General features: G+C 51.0%; 1 protein-coding gene across 2 annotated transcripts; it reads right to left on the reverse strand.

Annotated features, from left to right (window-relative positions):
* Nucleotides 1–6,939: 6,939 nt before the first annotated feature.
* On the reverse strand, nt 6,940–17,426 carry LOC133354214 (uncharacterized). Of its 2 annotated transcripts, none has more exons than XM_061570882.1 (8): nt 17,279–17,426; nt 16,353–16,535; nt 15,786–15,952; nt 14,429–14,585; nt 13,233–13,424; nt 9,865–9,926; nt 8,783–8,898; nt 6,940–7,735 (listed from the first exon to the last, which is right to left on the reverse strand). In XM_061570882.1, the coding sequence occupies exons 3-8, from the start codon at nt 15,918–15,920 to the stop codon at nt 7,447–7,449; spliced, it is 951 nt and encodes a 316-aa protein (XP_061426866.1). In that variant the 5' UTR covers nt 15,921–15,952; nt 16,353–16,535; nt 17,279–17,426; the 3' UTR covers nt 6,940–7,446. The 2 variants fall into 2 exon arrangements, with proteins under 2 accessions (XP_061426866.1, XP_061426865.1); XM_061570881.1 differs by having other exon boundaries at nt 13,233–13,427.
* Nucleotides 17,427–18,344: the final 918 nt, after the last annotated feature.

The following is an 18,344-nucleotide window of genomic DNA, read 5'->3' on the forward strand; positions in this document are numbered from 1 at the left end:
TCGGCCCGTCACTCCGGATTATCGGTCACCGTCCCTTTCAGCGATGTGTACTGCCCAAGCCCACTCGCACTTTTATTGGCAGGTTCAATTCTGCCCCTGGCATGTGTGTCCTCGACATGTCATGTAAAAGTGATATGAAAGTTTAACACGTAGCAGGCCTTCGCGACCAATATTGATGATAAAGGTTTTTGGGTTAGATCGCGTAAGTATAAATGTTGTACTCTTTGGTTTTTTCGGTAAAGTCATGTATAAATGTTGTGTCGTAACCCTCCACCACCCGACACAGCCAACCAGTAAGGGATTTGTCACGGAAACAAAACGCGCCAATTAGTTTACTACTTCAGCCCACCGGTGTGTTGGAGAGCAATTACGAGTGAAACGAAAGTAAAAAACGAACGCTAAATAAATGAGAGAGAAAACACAAATAGGACAAAGCCAGTGCAGCCCCCGTCGTCCGTGCGTCGTCCGTTTTGACGGAGCTCCGCATTAATAATCAACGAGACGAGGCTTATCGTAGCGGTGCTATTTTGAACAGACTCGCATGTTTTTATTTTGTTTGCGACAGAACAAACATTGACAGATGATATTCAGGCTCACCGGCATTGGGACAGAATCTGCTGTTGGCTTGGGGATGGCAGACGGCCGAGACGATGCACAGCAACACCGCTAACAGCTGCTCCATCTGAAAACAGACAGATGCACGCACGCACGCGTGTGTGTGTTTTTGCGTAAATATGAAAGATAAAGTTTAACACGTAAGCTTTTGCGACCAATATTATTCATAATCAACGTTTTTGGGTTTAGATCGCGTTATTTATAAATGTGTCGTAACCCTCCACCACCCGACACGACCAATCAGTGTCGGGTGGTGGAGGGTTACGACACATTTATAAATAACGCGATCTAAACCCAAAAACGTTGATTATGAATGAACGATAAAGTTGCAGCCCTGCAATTGCTCGCTCATGCCACTGCTGTCGGAAAATGGCTTTCACACTTGAGCGAAATTCCAAAAAAAAGCCCCACTCCAAGAGGTTTTCAAGGCCCACTCTTCCACGCTGGACAAATGTCTTGCAAGAAGCGAAGGTAGAAATCAAGACGGCGGGTTGATGAGCATTTCCGATTGTTTCAACTGCCAAGTCTTGAGATCGACACTCACGGATACGTACTGAGCACGTATAGCGGCGTAGTCGTCCTGTATGTCGAACTGCTTTCGCACGTTACGCAGCCAACCGTGCCAATCCAACTCAAGAAGGTGGCGGCACATTTAAGTGTGCACAGAGAAGGAACTTGGGCAACATCTCCGATAAAAATAGATCGCACGAAGTACTATCCCCGTCCTGTGCTTTTTTTTTTAATTGAATACCGAGTCTGAGCAGATTAATAAAATTAATTCGCAAGATCAGACGGCGTGCACTCACTGGAACAGCTCGTTTGTCACTCCACGCACCTCCGAGTAGCACGGTTGGCTATGTACGGTGCGAAAGAAGTTCAACGTACGTACACACATCGTGAGCACGGCTCGATTGCCGCAGTTGCCCGCGCGCACCGGGCCCCAGTAATGTCATGCTTCGATGCTGCCAAAAGTTGTTTTTCTTCTGTTCCACGACCGTCAAGTTACCGAACCACGCGAACTTATTTTGACTTCGTGACGGAATGTTCCATCACGTCCAAGGGCAAAGTGTCCATTGTTCCGTGCATCGAGAGATGACGTGGGGTCGAAATGCAATTTTGCCCCTGAATTCACACCTCATTCCATAATGGCAACTCGAACGCCTCGTTTCGCGGACCTAAACATCGCAACCACCCTCCCCGGCTTCGACACCACGACGCCGGTGCAATCGACCATCAATCCGCGATAGAACACCTGACAGGCCGATGCGACGCATCTCCTTCATCAATGGAGGATTTAAAGTCGAGCCCTCCGGGTGGGGGTGCGATTGTGGCCGTGCTCCCCCCCTCCCCCCTCCCCAAAAATAAAAAAAAACCGATGGCTCCCTGCGGTGAACCACCTCAGTCTCCTTCGAAAGTCCTGCGAATGTAAATCTCTCCGCGACTATCGGAGAAGTCGGCGTTGGCCATCTCTCTATGCTCCTCGGACACGCAGCTTGCAATCGGAGCCGTCTCTACAGAAGCGCTCGCTACCTTCCGTGTCGCTCTCGCGGGCTCCATGGGCAGCGGGCGCGTGGCGTAAGAGAGCGACAGAGCGAGAGGGCCCTTATCTCCTGCTGCCTGAGCCCCACCGCTCCAGCACAGATTGCCCAACACAGGAGGGGAAGCGAGGTCTTAGCCAACGCTGCCCCCCCGTCCGCACCTTGCCTTCGTTGGCAACGTCCCCTTTTCTGCCTTTCTGTCGAAGCCTTTTGTTTGTCATCGTCAACGGCGGCGATAATCGCAGCTCGTCGCTTTTGAGCGGATCTGTTTGTTGTTGTTGTTGCTTAATTACTATTGCTATCTCTGTTCAATTGGGGGGGGGGGGGGTTGCCCCCCAATCTCTTGAAACGCGAGCGTGAGCCTTCACATGCAAAGCTATCCGGATGTCGCCCTCCCCCCCCCGCTATTTTTTGCAGCGCTGTGGCCACGTGCAGTGTCGGGTAGAGGGCCGCTCTACGGAGCTGAGAGACTGAGAATCACCCCCGCCTCTCCCCCTACTCTCTACTGCAGGCACGGCTTTTGTAACTCCACTTCGAGCTCAGTCAAAGTGATCTCCTGCCCAAGACAGCATCGAGACGATGCTCATCTCCCGTTTGCAGCCCTGAGCCAGTGGTGATAATTTTCCACGTCGCTATGTCAACGACCGTGTACTCTCCCGCAAAGTGGTACTCGCTTTATCGACCCCCAGAGTGGGACTGTGGAGGTGGTGGGCCCGGATTCTAACTCGCAAACTTCCGATTGCCAACCGCTCAGCCACCTGGCCCGGATTTTCTAGTGGTCATGTTCAACACACACAGACAGTTGTTGTAATACAACGTCTGCAATTGTTACAGCCGAATAAACCCTTGCTACGTTCAATCCTTTGGCAGCAACATGGTTCGGGAGCTAAATGCTAATGTGGAGGTCTGCAGCTCGCCACGGCCAGAGGGCTTCAGGCAGAGGTCGCAAACGGGTTTTGATTCCTTACCCGTACCCGGCCGCACCAGGATCGCAAATGGGTACCCGTACGGGTACCCGTTCCCTACCCGTACCCTACCCGAAATGAGTGACAAACGGTTACTCACCAGTGACTCACGGCCTACCCGTACCCGTACCCGGCCGCACCAGGGTCGCAAACGGCTACCCGTACCCGTACCCGGCCGGGTACGGGTAGCCGGGTATCGGGTAGGGTACGGGTATCGGGTACCCGGTTGCGACCTCTGGGTTCAGGAGAGAGAGAGTTCATCTCGTCTAGGAGCGCAGACTATACTGGGGTTTTATTGGACCTTTTTTGGCAGTATCAAAAATAAGAATAAGTTTTACCCTTTCTGAGAGAAACGGTAAAACCTATTATTTATTTTTCCTCTCAAAATATGTATTTCATTATTTTTTCTAAATATATATTCTTTCATATATTCTTCTGTATTTTTACAATGGGTTTACTTTGTGGTCCATAGTGACCTTTATTGCTCAGGTAAAACTACCGTGTTTACTGCTGACATTTCTCTCTATATATATGTAGGTACGAACATATATACACACGCGGCAAACTTGTAACATGAGTTACCGGGTTTATTTTTCACGTGGCTACCGGCAATGCAACCCGTCAAAGAAACCTTAATGACGACCCTACCTCGCCCACGGGGATGAAGGGGGGGGGGGGGGAGATCTGGGGCAGAATGCATGACGCACAGAAAGAAAGGACACATCACGTACACACACGCATCGTTACTCGTTTTGTTCAGCGTTTTGGCATTTGTTAAACGTCCAGCGTCGATGGGAAGCTCCCGTGTGCTCTCGAGGCGCCCTTGTTTGCTCTGCTGAAAGTCCAACAACAATGCCAGAACACCGACAGAGCGATGGGGCCTCCGAAGAAGATGAAATGTTACAAAGCAACCTTGTCATTTAGACAACAACAACAAAAGCAGTCGGGACATTTTTGTTAAAACTGAAGCTGAAAATGGGAAACGGCGATCACAATTTTGAGCAGTTTGCGCACGACGCGATGAGTTTGATTCCTGGCCACGACTAAACTCAGTGCCGGGTGATATCTGAACAGTTCTAAATTCCCTCCCTTCACCAACCCCCCAATGACCAGCATGGTGAAGTATGGTCAAACAACACCCCCCCCCTCCGCCCCACCCTACCAACAATAGCATGGGCAGACTTTCATCCAGCAGTGGATCGAGATGAAATATTATCGCAATTTTATTTACTTCAGTGGAATTCGTGCGATGCACATATTCAATCAATGCATTTTCCTGGCGGCGTGCTGCAGAGAGAGAGAGCGAACTGGCCCCTGCCATAGCAACGTGGAAATGTCCTCACCGGCTGAGGGCCTCTTGAGTGGAGATCAGCCCTGCTCCACGCTTTGCTATATATCGCACAAACTCGCCGTGCCCTGTCGCAAAATCCGCACACCTTCAATATGTTTGTATCACCGAGGCAGAAACCGCCTGAGCCAGGCCACGGGCATAGCCTTCTCCTCAGTGCCCACGGTCGCCTCGTTCCTCTGTTTCCCGCAACTTTACAGCCGCTTTTACAGAGGGGGTTGGTGGTGGTGGGTGCGAAAAGTGGCGTTCAACGCAGCGCGTTCAAACCCCGCTCGCTCGCGACGCGCTGTCGGTCCCCCCCGTCACCCACCCACCACCGTAACCCGGCACGAACCCGGCCCGCCGTTCATTCCCCCGCCCTGTATCCCAAAAACCCCCGTCACTCCTTACCTGCGGGGTGTGATGGGGGGGGGGGAGGTAGAGACTCGAGAGGTTTTCTTTGGCGTCGCTCGGGGGTTTCCTGGCCTCTGCCGATGGCTGCAGCCCCACGGCACGGGGTGGGGGGGACGAAGGCTTCCCTACACCGTTCGGCTTGGCGTCATCGGCTGCTGCGTATTCGGGTGTCTTTGAGATCCCCACGGGAGAATACCGCCGTCGGCGGTCCCCAAGACACCAACAAGCCGGCGGCGAGACGCGACGACGACAAAAAACGCAAAAGTCCGAAGGGAGGAAAACGAGGAATGTTGAATGATGGGAGCCAGTGGCCCCTGAGTGTGACCGTGACAGAACCGGCGGCGCGCGTGTTGTCTGTGCTCGCCCAGCGGCTGTAAATTATTGCTACGGAGTGGGGGGGGGAAGTTGTGTTTCGTCATTTGCGCATCGCTAGCTTGGAGGACTAATCTCCCCCGCTCATCGCGTGCGAGGGGAACAGCCGTTACTTTAACGCACCAGAGAATTCCAACTTCGCCCCCGAAGCTGAGCAATAACGGTCCCTCGCAAATCGATGATCCGCTGACAAACCGCGAATCTGCCGACAGATGTTTTTCTCACTCCCCCTCTCAGTCACCGACTAAAAGCGACACTCTGACAAATAGTTTTTTTTTTCATCTGCCCTGAAATGCATCGCGCAGTGCGAAACGTTGGCTCACGCGCGAAACAAACTCTCTTTCGATTCTGCCTCACGTGATTCTTATTCTCTACGAAAAAAAAATAAACCTTATGCCATGACGGCAAGAATTGGCGTGTTTGGTGTCAGCCGCGCCTTCCAAAATTTTTTTAATCGACCGCGGTGGCGCAGGCCACGTGGCTGGCACAGAACGGTGGCCCCGTGAAATTTCCACCGCTCCCTTCCCTCCCCCTACTTTAATTCTGGGCCCCTCCGGCCAGTGGGCCCTGGTGCGGTTGTTACCCCAACATCACCACCCAAACGAGCGTGGGTTGGCGACGTCTCGCTTCTCCGTTGGCGGCCTTGAGTCAACGTTGGAATTTCCACACGGGACCGTGTGCCAAGGACAGAACGACGTGACTTGCAGATATGTCGCCAATGCTTTTATTTGCTTTGTCGAAGTGCGCACACTCTGCAGAGTGGAAAACAGTAAAACGTAATAAACAAGGGCACGAGAAACAGAAGGAGAATTTAAAGATGTATATTTATTCAATCGAATCGTGATTATAATATGATATGAGCAGTTATATGCGGCCAAAATAGTTGTTAAATGTCACGGTTAAACATATCAGCGTAACTTCATGAGCATGGTAATCTGTTGGAATTGTTTTTGTTGTCTAAAAAATGCACACACCAGCTGCTTCATAATTTTAGACTGAATTAGTAATGTGAGAATAAAGCATTGTTATAAACGATGAATTGTTCCGTACAGGACATCAAGCCACGCACACACAAACTCTACGGCAGTTTCAAGTAGAATCTAAAGTCATGGCCGTTGTACATTTTGTTATGTCCCACTTATAAATATACATTCCTAAAGGACTTGATGGAATGTCCCGCAATGTGTGAACGACGACTCTACAGGCCGGCTGCGGTGGGGTAAAGTGTGAGTACTCCTGCCTCTTCCAAGTCGTCTGGCCAGCGTGGAAGAGTAGGCCAAACACCCTCTCTAGAGGTGAGGACGTGTCACAAGGGGAGGACCCAACACCAGATGGCCATGGTGAGATACCAGAACTCGGATTCGTTTCGCTTTTGTCATTTCAGTGATCCAGGTTGATGGCTATTTTAAACTAAACGAAAACTAAGCAGGTTCCAATGGTGAAAACTAAGCAGTTTTACTTACCTATTAGCTATTATACATTTTTTTAAAAGAAGCGACCTGGCCAAAATTGAAAGAAAATGTAAATTAATAAAAGTAAAATAAAATAAAAATCACGACGTTTCAGAGGCAACACAAGCTTCCGTCTTCAGGTGGAACTGTCACAGCACTTGACACAGCTGTCGTGCTGTGACGGTTCCACCTGAAGACGGAAGCTTGTGTTGCCTCCGAAACGTCGTGATTTTTATTTTATTTTTATTTTCCTTTTATTTTAATTTTTTACCTACGTGACTTTTACCGAAAAAAACCTAAGAATATGAATCCTTGCAGTCACGAAAGCTTCAAATCTAGGACACAATTGATAGCTCAACGAAGTGCCTTATCATGTGTGGGAATTTATGGAAGCAGTAAAATATATCCTTCGAGCATGATTCTAAATGCGGAGGGAAAAATGTACGCCACCACGGGGAGAGAGAACACGCACATTCCAAATATACAGCAGCAGGCGTCAGGGCCGGAACCGAACCAAACGACCTCCTGCGTACCAGGCGAGGGAGATAACATCTCGCCACCGCGGCGCGAACGAGGTCACGCTGGTTTCTCGACCTCTGACCTGTTTCGACCAATAGACCTGACCGTGAGAGGCAATCCTCGTCGGTCGAGGGTTGACTTTACGACGACTAGGGGATCCGGCAGCAGGAAGGAGAGAAGCGACGGGAAGGCGCGGTGAGTATCAACATCGTACGGCAGCGGCAGCGGCGGCGGTGGCGACAGCTTCAGGCTCGCAGCGGGTGTGCACGAGAAGCGGCAGCGCCTCTGCTGTCGAGGGATGGGGACTCTGGATTGCTGGCGGCTGCCCAGTACTCCCAGTTCATGAGGCTCTCGCACGCGACGCTGGAATCCTCTCCCTCGATGGGCGGCGGGACCTCGCGGAAGTGAGGGGCGGTCGGAGGGCCGGCGGGCCCGGGGGAGCTGGCGGTGGCGGGGGCCGTGGGCGGGCACTTACGTGTCCCGTCGGTCCGGCCGACAGCCGCCAAGTACTTCTTAACGTGTCCCATCGGTTTCCTGCGAGAGACGTCAACGGCGACTTGAACACAGCAGCAGCAGTGGCAGCTTTTGGCTGCTAGCCATCGCGCTTTCAGATGCGCCTCCGCGGCCGTCTGGAATGCTCTCCTTTCCGATATTAGGAAGCCACTGGAGCCATGCAATTTTAAATCTTCTCGATTGAAAAACGAATTTATTCACAACTGATTTTTGTGTTCAGTTTGTTGTCGTTCCCCCGCACCTCCGATTTGCATGCTCTGCTACGTACGGTGCGAAAATAGTTCGACATAAGCACAACCCGACCCCGGCCCAATCCCACCACACGCGGCCCTACCCGTCGATCCACTGCTGGACGACGGCCTCGTCACGACCGCGCCCCTCTTGGTGGGGACGTCTGTCCGTACTTGACTGCACACGTCGTCTGTGCACGCGTTGGCGGTGAGGGGACCCCTCTACGCCTCACGTGGCGCCAGTCTCGAAGCGCAGCAAGGTGGCCATCACGGCGGACAGCAACGTCATGGAGCATGGTGCGTGGTGAAGGTGGGGAAGCACAGATGCCGGAGCGCAGAAGTATAGTTTCTCTACGTTGTCCTCTGCTGCCCACAGCATAATCTGGCAGCCTGTAACAGCTCAGCTGTTATGCAGAGTGGTCATCTATCCGGGCACCGTCCAGGCTCAGCATTGAGTAAAAAGGTGCAGCCCTGAAATTTAGGCCACTGCTGGTGGAAGGGTGTCAACTCGCGTGAACTGTCGAGGTCTACTCTCCCACATTGCCCAGACGTGTTGGAAGAGGTGGGCGTACCTACACTTTACCCCGCCTGCGCGACCTGCCGATCGGCCAAGAACTGCACTAAATTCACCGTCTTCGGTGGCTTATCATCATTATTATTATTTGTACGCAACTGACAAAAACCGGGACTTTTAACGTCACGGGCAGACAGATCTCCCGAGATGGCAGCTGTCTCGAAAAAAAAATAGAACGATCTTGGAAAGAAAGAAGGAAAGAAAAACCGGAGGCGGGCGACGATCCTCCTTGCACAGGAGCCTCTGCGCGGTGCGCTGCTTCACCTCCAGAGGTAGAAGATGCACAGAACCATCGCCGTGGTGACGAAGGCTGTGGCCGTGGCGACGGCGAGAAGGCACAAGGCCTTCGTCTTGAAGCTCACGGAGCAGGCGTCTGTCTCCTGGATACAACAACAACAACAAGAATCATCGTCATCACAAAATTTCACAAATTAACAGAGTCACGTAGATAGAAAAAGAATATGTGACTTTACCGAAAGAACCAACGAATATGGATTCCTTGCAGTCACGAAAGTTTTAAGTCAAAATTAACAAAGCATCGAGCGTTTAAAAACAAATCAGGTCAGCCCTCGCAGGGACAGGGCTGACCTGATTTGGACCGCAAGCTTAAGGGCAGGGAGCGGGAGTTTGAGGCCAGATGGTCCCCGTGGCTCCTGAACCCCGAGTGAAGGTGCGCATGGTGGGGGGACCTCGTGTCTGTCAATGGAGTGCATCACTCCATGGACAGACACGAGGTCGCCTGCACTGTTCCATGGGATTCGTGTCGATGATCGGTTCACTCGCCGCGTGTGCGTTACTTTACTTGGTCGCGTCTTTGTTTGGGACTCGTCCGTGAAAGTTCCCAGCCTCCCAAATAAGCCCTCCCTCTGGGACTCTCTGGAGCTGCATTGGTTTGGGATATCCGTCTATCCTCGTAAAAGAAAATGTATTTTTTTTTATACTTCACAACCCACCAGCCCCACGGCCTTCTGGGAGTGTGTGATCTCAGCAGCATTGATTCAGCACAAACAAACTCTTGGACACGTTTCGACACGCTGTACAGTGCCTCATCAGCAGTCAGGCTTGCTTCACTGCAGTTTATTCCTGCCATCAAGTAGTTCATTAACTGTTACAAAGCGTCTTGAGATACCTTAGTATTTATACGCTCAATTATTTGAAATTGCCGCCGTTATCAGTGGGGCTTCGTGTAATACCGTGCAAGGTAGGAGACCCGGTTACTGGGACGGTGTCGATGTTGCCAATCATCTACCTCGAAGCACCTCGGAGCACCTCACAGGGGCTTCCGAAAATCACGAGCGGTGTCAGAACGCGTCTGTGTGTGACATCGCTTCAGTCGGAATCATTACCACGTGGGTGTCCGGATCGGGAGGCGGCGACGCGCCGGCTTCGTGTGACCTGGTGACCGCGTCTGGAACGTGACACGCGGACGGGCAGTCAGGGCAGGTTAGCGTCACACACACACAGCGCGTAACACCGTAACAGCAGCATCACACACACACAGCGCACGTCACTGTAACAACAACGTCACACACACACAGCGCACAACACCGTAACACGGCAGACGGTTCGAGTGGGGCCATGGAAGTGGCTGTCAGCGCTCGCCACACCGCTGGCCGTGACGAACCCGGCACTGGATCGAGGCTTTGCGTAACCCAACCCACGACTGTCAGTGACTCCCCCGTGGTGATTCGTTCATTTCGTTTGTTGACGCGGGCCATGCGAACGTTCAGCCGTCAAGGTGATTTACAAGAATGACCCTCGGGGGGTGGGGGGTATATTGGCGATTTTAAGGAAGTTGCAGGACATAAATCGTCACATTCCAGACGCTGAGTAGCAAACATATCGCGTGGTAAAACGACATTGGTGTCAATTTAACACGTAGGCTTTCGCGACCAATATTATTCATAATATAGGTTTTTGGGTCAGATCGGGCAAGAATGGTGAAGGAGAGCTTCACGATTCTTGCCCGATGAAGCTTATTGTAATCATCAGCGAAACGTCGCACTACTCAAATTTCAAAATGCTGTTGATTCTCTCTTCAGCACACCGGTGGGCTAAAGAAGTGAATTATTTTGTCCTTTGCAAAACGTGACACCATTTTTTACTGATTGGCCGTGTCGGGTGGTGGAGGGTTACGACACATTTATAAATAACGCAATCTGAACCAAAACCCTATATTATGGACATTGGTGTCCCCTGCACAGTTCAAGTAACACAGACGGCAGTTCGCTGGCCACCACACATGCAGGAGAGGCGACGTGTACGAATGAAGGATGGGATTTAGTTTTTTAAAGGCCAGGGAATGGGAGAATGAATTCGAGCCGAGAGCCATGAAGTGAGCTCGTTCCATAGTTGAGGAGCGGCGAGGCGAGATTGGTGGTGGGGTTTGACAACGTGGCAAGAGCTCACTCCATGGGTGCGTTTCGTTGACAACTCCATTTTTGTTTTCGCCCGAACCAATCCAAGGAGGCAGGAGAGGAGCTGCTAAAGGTTGACGTGGACGAAGGCTGCAGCGAAGGGCGGACACGGGGGTAATGTAATGAGCTCATTTGTTCTTTGAGAGTATTTTGAGGATAAATGATGCCCAATGAAACTGCCTCTGAGTGTCGAGTGGAGTCTGCTTTCCGTTTAAGTACGGATCGCTGAGCAACATGCCCAAAGGTACAGAATGTTGAGTGGCCAGGCGGAAATAGCACGGTCAAATTTGTAACAGATTCGAGTTCATGCCGTTGTTTTAAGTTGAGCAGTGCTGTCAGAACTTGGGGACACGAGATGATGGAATAGAATTCCAGAGTGGAGCAGTGCGGGGTAGGAAGCAGAATAACACGTGAGGTGTCCTGCAGTGTGGTGAATGGCTGAGTGGGTGAGTGAGCACGTGAGTGAGTGAATGGGTGAGTGGTTGAGTGAGTGAGTGAATGAGTGTGTTGTTGTGACCTGCAGTGTGATCAGTGGCTGAGTGGTTGAGTGAGCACTTGAGTGAGTGAATGGGTGAGTGGTTGAGTGAGTGAATGAGTGTGTTGTTGTGACCTGCAGTGTGATCAGTGGCTGAGTGGTTGAGTGAGCACGTGAGTGAGTGAATGGGTGAGTGGCTGAGTGAATGAGTGTGTGAGTGTGTGAGTGAGTGAATGGGTGAGTGGCTGAGTGAGTGAGTATGTTGTTGTGACCTGCAGTGTGGTCGCTGGCTGAGTGATTGAGTGAGTGGGTGAGTGAGTGTATGAGTGAATGGGTGAGTGGCTGAGTGAATGAGTGGATGAGTGAATTGTTGTGACCTGCAATGTCGGTGAGTGGCTAAATGGGTGAGTGGATGAGTGTGTTGTTGAAACCTGCAGTGTGGTGAGTGGCTGAGTGAGTGAGTGTGTGAGTGAATGGTTGAGTGGCTGAGTGTGTGAGTGAGTGGATGAGTGTGTTGTTGAAGTCTGCAGTGTGATGAGTGGTTGAGTGAGTGAGTGTATGCACGAGTGTGTGAGTGAATGGTTGAGTGGCTGAGTGAGTGGATGAGTGTGTTGTTGAAGTATGCAGTGTGATGAGTGGTTGAGTGAGTGAGTGAGTGTATGCATGAGTGTGTGAGTGAATGGATGTGTGGCGGAGTGAGTTAGTTGTTGTGACCTGCAGTGTTGTGGAGACGAAATAATGCAGTATAACGAGTCCTCAGAATGGGGGGAACAATCAATGTGAAGATAACAGCAATAGAAGAGTGATACCCAAAGAATCAGTGAGTGCCGTATCATCCATCAACCTGACTGTACACACTGAAACCTATCATCAAGTGCAGTGAGTCAGGAACTGGCCAATCCACTCCAGATATGTCAACAGTGTTCCAACTCCGGCCAATTCAAAGTGGTAGGCTTGTGAGCCATAGGTTTCCCCACACAGTGAGTGTGGGGAGTGGTCGTGTAGCGGTTAGCGCTACGCTGCGCTACGAACACGGCATCCCGAGTTCGATTCCCGTTCACGGCCAACACCAGTGACGAATGTCTGAACCGGTCCTGGGCCTCCCCTAGGTCAACTCAGCCTCAAATGAGTACCTGGTGCGGTGTGTAAACATCGCCACTGGGGAGACAAAGGCGACCGGGCGAGGTGGTGGCCACCCATACCGGCCTTTTTGGGTGCTACTCGCTAACATAACTTTGTAGGTGCTACTCGCTAACAGAAATTTGTAGGTGCTACTCGCTAACAGCACTTTGTAGGTGCTACTCGCTAACAGCACTTTGTAGGTGCTACTCGCTAACATAACTTTGTAGGTGCTACTCACTAACATAACTTGGCCCCCAACAGACTGTTCATGCTATACGGGTAGTGCCGGATAAAGCTCGTGCGGGGCCTGTAGCACATGTTATAAAGGGGCCCTAAATATATATAAAAAAAACATTAATATTAAAACACACATTTTTTACTTGTATAGTAAAGTAATTGTATTTTTTCATCTGCTATCCAGCCAGATAATACGACAAATCGCTAACCTTAAACACCCAGTCGTTCATAAAAGTCGAAGGCGGTATAATACTATAGTAATAGAGCAAGTGCAGATTCACTGAAACCGGAATTGATAGCTTCAAAGCATTTAGCGCGGGGCCCTTGAAAGTGCGGGGCCCGTAGCATTGCTACGAGGCTAATCCGGCTCTGTATACGGGGGTGGGGGGGGGGGGGATTTTTGTATTGGTGCCAGGCTAGGTTCATTACAAAGCTGTGGGCGAGCAGCTGGCGGAGATCTGACCCGAGATGTACGTGGTGACGTGGTGGAACTGCAGCCTCTTTCCGTGCCGAGGGACCTCACGGCTCCCGGTGTGTGCCCTGCTTGAGATGCCAGAGGCTGTTGTCATCGCTGCTGCTGCTGTTGTTGTTGCTGTTGTTGATGTTGTTGATGTTCTTGTCCTGGCAATGGCTCGCACGCGGCTTGCTGTGTCTGCTGCTGGAGGGGGCACAAGACATTGCGCACGACAACACGGGCAGACGTACGTAACGGAGTCGTCAGAATGTTTTATTGATCCTGGAGGAATCCGATGAGCTATGAAGTTATATTTCACAGGGTCAGAACGTGCCAACAACAAACAATGCAAAACAAACACACACAATAGGAGTGCAAAGTATAAGAAAAGGTAAACAAATCGCTTTAACAAAAATACAAATAAAACGAAACAATGTTTTTGTATCTTACCACGTAAATTCCACTGAGCTATTAGCATATTTATCAGCTCAACAAAGTGACTTATCATTTGGACATTTATAACAGCAAAATAATCTAAATCGTCTAAACAAAGCCGCGTGCGGCTTAATAAGTGACTGCTTCTTCAGATTCTCTCCAGGACAAATAAAGACTCCGATGTTTCTGGGTGCACCTCTGATGTGTGTGCGTCCGAGTCAATCATTGTCAGCCTTTGTTGGATGCCCCCCCTCCCCCCGAGTCAAGACCACTAATAATAATAATTTAAATGTAAACAATCCTTCTTAAGGCGCTATGCATGGCAAGGCAGAACAAAGCGAACGACAACCTGGTAAAGAAGAGGTGAGAACGACGGTTGAAAACAACGAGAGAGAGAGAAAGAGATCACATGTCCACACACCTCTGGTCAACGTGAGTAAGGCATGCGTCTCAACCTGTACATCGGCCTGCCTTGTGTTCATAAGCCATTCGCTCCGTGTTGTGTACGAGTTCGTTTGTCGCCACGACGTGGGCGCTGACTGTTCCCCCACCCTTCCCTGTGCACATTCGGATTTTCTCCCTGCACGGTTTCCATGCCGCAGCCTGAAAGGCTTCGCGTGAGTTAGCGTGCGTGCGACACCTTTGCGCTCGCGCGAGCATGTGCTGGTGTTCGTGCACAGCGCTCTCCGTTGAACCTCCTTCGCGCCGTGCGTTGGCCGACCGTGCTACTCCGGAGGTGCGCTGCTGCGTGCGCTGGTGCCAGCACTGACCCTTTGTCCTCCAGGGCGAGGAGGTGATCTCCCGAGTCCACGAACTCCACAAGCCGAGCATGATGCTCTCCCGGGCGCGCGCGCGCACTTTGTAGGCGGCTCCGGGCCTCGTGTTCAAAATCACGAACCGCCTCGCGCCTTTGTCGGCTGTCACATTCTGAAGAGCCGACGCACGCGCGGACACCGGGTTCACGAGCTGCCAGCACACTCCCGTTCACCGGGTTGCCCCAACACGACACCGACACGACAACGACGTGGCAACGACGTGGCAACGACGTAGCAAAGACGGGGCCACGACGTGGCGATACTCCCACATGGGGCTCATCCTCGCAGCGGCGGCTGTTGGCTTGCCATCGAACAAAGTCGGCCGCCGCTTCGCGCGCTCTCAGACGCGTTTCTGTGGCCGCCCGCCCGGAACGCTCCTCCTTCCGATATTGGGAACGCCACTGGGAGCTGTGGCACTTTTAAATCATCATCTAGATTGAAAACTGACTCCTCTAGAGCTGCTTTTTGTGATGAGTTTGTTGTCCTTGCCCGCATCTCCGGTCAGCACGGTTGGCTACGTACGGTGCGAAAGAAGTTCAACATGCACACGTGCAGTGTAATCAGGGCTGACGATTGGAATAAATCACAGTAAGGAACTCAGAAATCTCCCTCCCACCCCCCAAATGTGGACCATCCCAACTTCAAGGGGAGGAGGTGGATGTGAGCATTGATCAATATATTAACATAATTTTACTGGGTTCAGCACATTCATTTAAAGTAATAAATGAATGTGCTAAAAATAAATATTATATATGCACAGATCCATGACACAATTGGGTGTGTGTTTTCCTCCAGCGTCCCATTTGGGAGCTCCCAAAGGGTGACGTTTGTAATCCGCGCTATACATAGCCAACGGAGACTTGCGAGTTATAGATATACACAGAATAGACTAGCCGCTGCGACTAGACTTGTCCCTGGTTACGTCTGGAACGACACAGGCGGGATCAAAGATTCACTCCCACCACAGCGTTCCGGGTCGCTGCGGCCCATTTCAGGGTGGTGAGATGTTAACTCCCTTGCCTGGTATACAGGAGGTCGTGCGTTCGACCCCGACACTGACACCTGTTGTATATTCGGAGGTTGAATGCTCTCTCCGTGGCCACGTGGATTTTTCTCCGGGCCCTCCGATGTATTCCTCCGCATTTAAGAAACATGCGTTTAGAGTCGTTTTGGCCGCTCTCAATTTCTACACGACGATAAGCCACTTCGTTGGTCTATCATTTGTGGCCAGATCGCTTGTGAAGTTCAGTGGGCCCTTACCCGGTCCTGTAAAATCCAGAGGTCGCCGACTCCGGGAGGTTTCGGAACTGACCTTACAATGCTCGTCGTGCTCTGCGAGCTTGTACTGCAGTTCAATCTGGAGGGGGAACATCCGGTCGACTTCTGGCCACGTCGGAGGGAATTTCCACGTCACTAAGATCTCGTCCTCGCTCCCGCCTCTCGGCATGGCCCGCAAATCCACCGGAGGGTCGGGCTCGACTGGAGTGAATAAACGAATGGAGACGGGGCAAGATTAACCCCAGGTTAAGAACATCTGGATTAGGTTCACCCTACGAAACTAATCTACCCTCCCAATCCCAATCAACCAGCTGACAACGATAATGATTAAACCCGTTCACTTGCAATCAATCTGGCGCCTTTACCCACGTGACAACTTTATTTGATTGGCTCTGCCGGGCGTGTGGAGGGTTATCGCTACAACATTGACGTTACAACCTACAGGACGATCTCACCCAACAGCCACTACGAATCATTTCTCGGCCAGCTTGGAGTCCATGCGGTCAGCACAGTCCGCCGTCAGCCTCCCGCGCAAGGACGATCCGAGGCTACACAGTGCAATTCGCGAAAGACCTCTCCACCATCGGTTATGTTTGCTCACCGATATTGATCGGGATGAATCTGTAAGTGTCGCTGAGCACGCGGCCCCGTGGCCCTCCCTCCGCGATCACCAGTGGCAGCGTACGACTCGGAGTCCATGGCGTCGGCTTTGAAGGGGCAGGAGTACGGTGGACACCGAGGCTGCTTGGGGCACGCAATCATCAGGTGCTGTGGAGTTTCATTCCTGTAAGAAAGAGACGCGGCACATCATGGCACGATTTTTTTTTCTACACCCATGCAAGGGGGCCCCCACGGTGGCGAGATGTTAACTACCTCGCCTGGTATGCAGGAGATCGTGGTGCGATCCCGACAATTGTTCAAAAGCAACCTGGCCACAAATGATAGCTCAACGAAGTGGCTTATCACGTGGAAATGCATATCAGCCAGATACTCTAAACGCGTGATTCTCAAAGTGGAGGGGAAAAAAAACGGAGAACGCGGAGAAAAATCCACGTGACCACGGAGGAGAGAGACACGCAAACTCCAAATATACAGCAGGCGTCAGGGTCTGGATCGATCCCACGACCTCCTGTATACCAGGCGAGGTAGTTAACGTCTCACCACCGTGGGGCCCCCTGCATCAGAAGAAAAAGAATACAAAGCGTGCCATGATGTGCCGCGAATCTCCGCGACAGGAACGAAACTCCGCAGTGCTCGACATTATGCATCTCATCTACTTGGTTCTTTCGGTAAAATCACGTAGAATGGAAATAAAAAAAAACGTAATAAAATAATTCTACGACGTCTGAATTGCTGTCTCCCCGACAGACCTGGTCTTCACGGCTGCTTGCGTTGTGGCCGAAACGTCGTGAGAATTATTTTATTATGTTTTTTTTATTATTTCCATTCTACGTGACTGTACCGAAAGATCCAAGAAGATGAATCCCTGCAGTCACGAAAGCTTTAAATCGAAATTATGCGTCTCACTCGATGAAGATGGAAAGGGTGTAGCTGGTCGCCTCGGTGTCCTGCAGGCCCGGCAGCCACTGGCAGTTGTATTCGTACGGCGTTATCCCGCGGCATCTCGGCTTGTTCGAATTTCCGAAGGTCATTGTTGGTTTGGCTGTGGCACCTGCTCAGGCAACGGCACAAAGTATACGGCTCCAGTCAGCTAGCGGGAAGGATTACATAGATGTGACTGGCACTCATCAGCAGCAGCAGCCATGGTCTATCCACTGCTTGATGAAGGTCTCCCAAAACCTTCGGTGTCTCTTTCGAGGACCCACGATTCAACGATCCCTCTAGCTCCTGCGCACAAGCTAAAACTGATTGCTCCGTACTCTTAGGTTTTTTCGGTAAAGTCACGTAGGTAAAAAATAAATATTAAAATAAAGATAACAAAAGAAATAATAGAAATAAAATAATAAATCACGACGTTTCGGAGGCAACACAAGCTTCCGTCTTCAGGTGGAACATTGCTTCGTCTCCGCAGCGGTCGTGAATTTGCGTCATTTTTTTCTCTACTTTGGTCGTCGCATCCTTGTTAGTCTGCAACCAGCGGACATCGTCACATCGAACGGCGTGTCCTGCCCGAGCCCTATTACGTCTCTTAGCAGTCAATGTGACGTCGCTCACTCGGGCTTGCCCTCCAATCCATGTACGTATGCACGTCTGCTAAAACTTCGCCCGTGCCGTGCGTCTGTTGGAGGGGTGATTTACAAACAGTTAAATAATGCAAAGACTTACGTTTGCCTCCCCACGTAAAAAAAGAAAATATTTTGTTACCGGGGAATTTCCAGACCAATATTTTCCATTCGTCTCTTTCATTACAGTCTGAAAACTCTGCACCAGTTTGAACCGTTTTTAGTCTCGTCAGCAGAGGCAGGCGTGTTAAACAAATTCTCATCAACAATTAATGTACTTTGAACTTCTTTAACACGTACGTAGCCAGCCGTGGCTAATCGGAGGTGCTGCTGGCAACCCACCAATATATTTTTTATCAATTCAGACGGACTCTGCTGATGATCTAACTGCCAACCCATTGTTACAGACC

This window comes from Lethenteron reissneri, chromosome 46, assembly GCF_015708825.2.
Source record: "Lethenteron reissneri isolate LAM-NWPU_2019-01 chromosome 46, ASM1570882v1, whole genome shotgun sequence".
Taxonomy (NCBI): Eukaryota; Metazoa; Chordata; class Hyperoartia; order Petromyzontiformes; family Petromyzontidae; genus Lethenteron; species Lethenteron reissneri.

Coding starts and splice junctions, on each gene's coding strand:
- LOC133354214 (XM_061570881.1), bottom strand. CDS start 15,920: ATGCCGAGAGGCGGGAGCGAGGACGAGATCTTAGTGACGTGGAAATTC. Junction 14,586..15,785: donor AGCACGACGAGCATTGTAAG/GTCAGTTCCGAA, acceptor TCGGCTCTTCAG/AATGTGACAGCCGACAAAGG. Junction 7,736..8,782: donor TGCATCTTCTACCTCTGGAG/GTGAAGCAGCGC, acceptor CGTCTCTCGCAG/GAAACCGATGGGACACGTTA.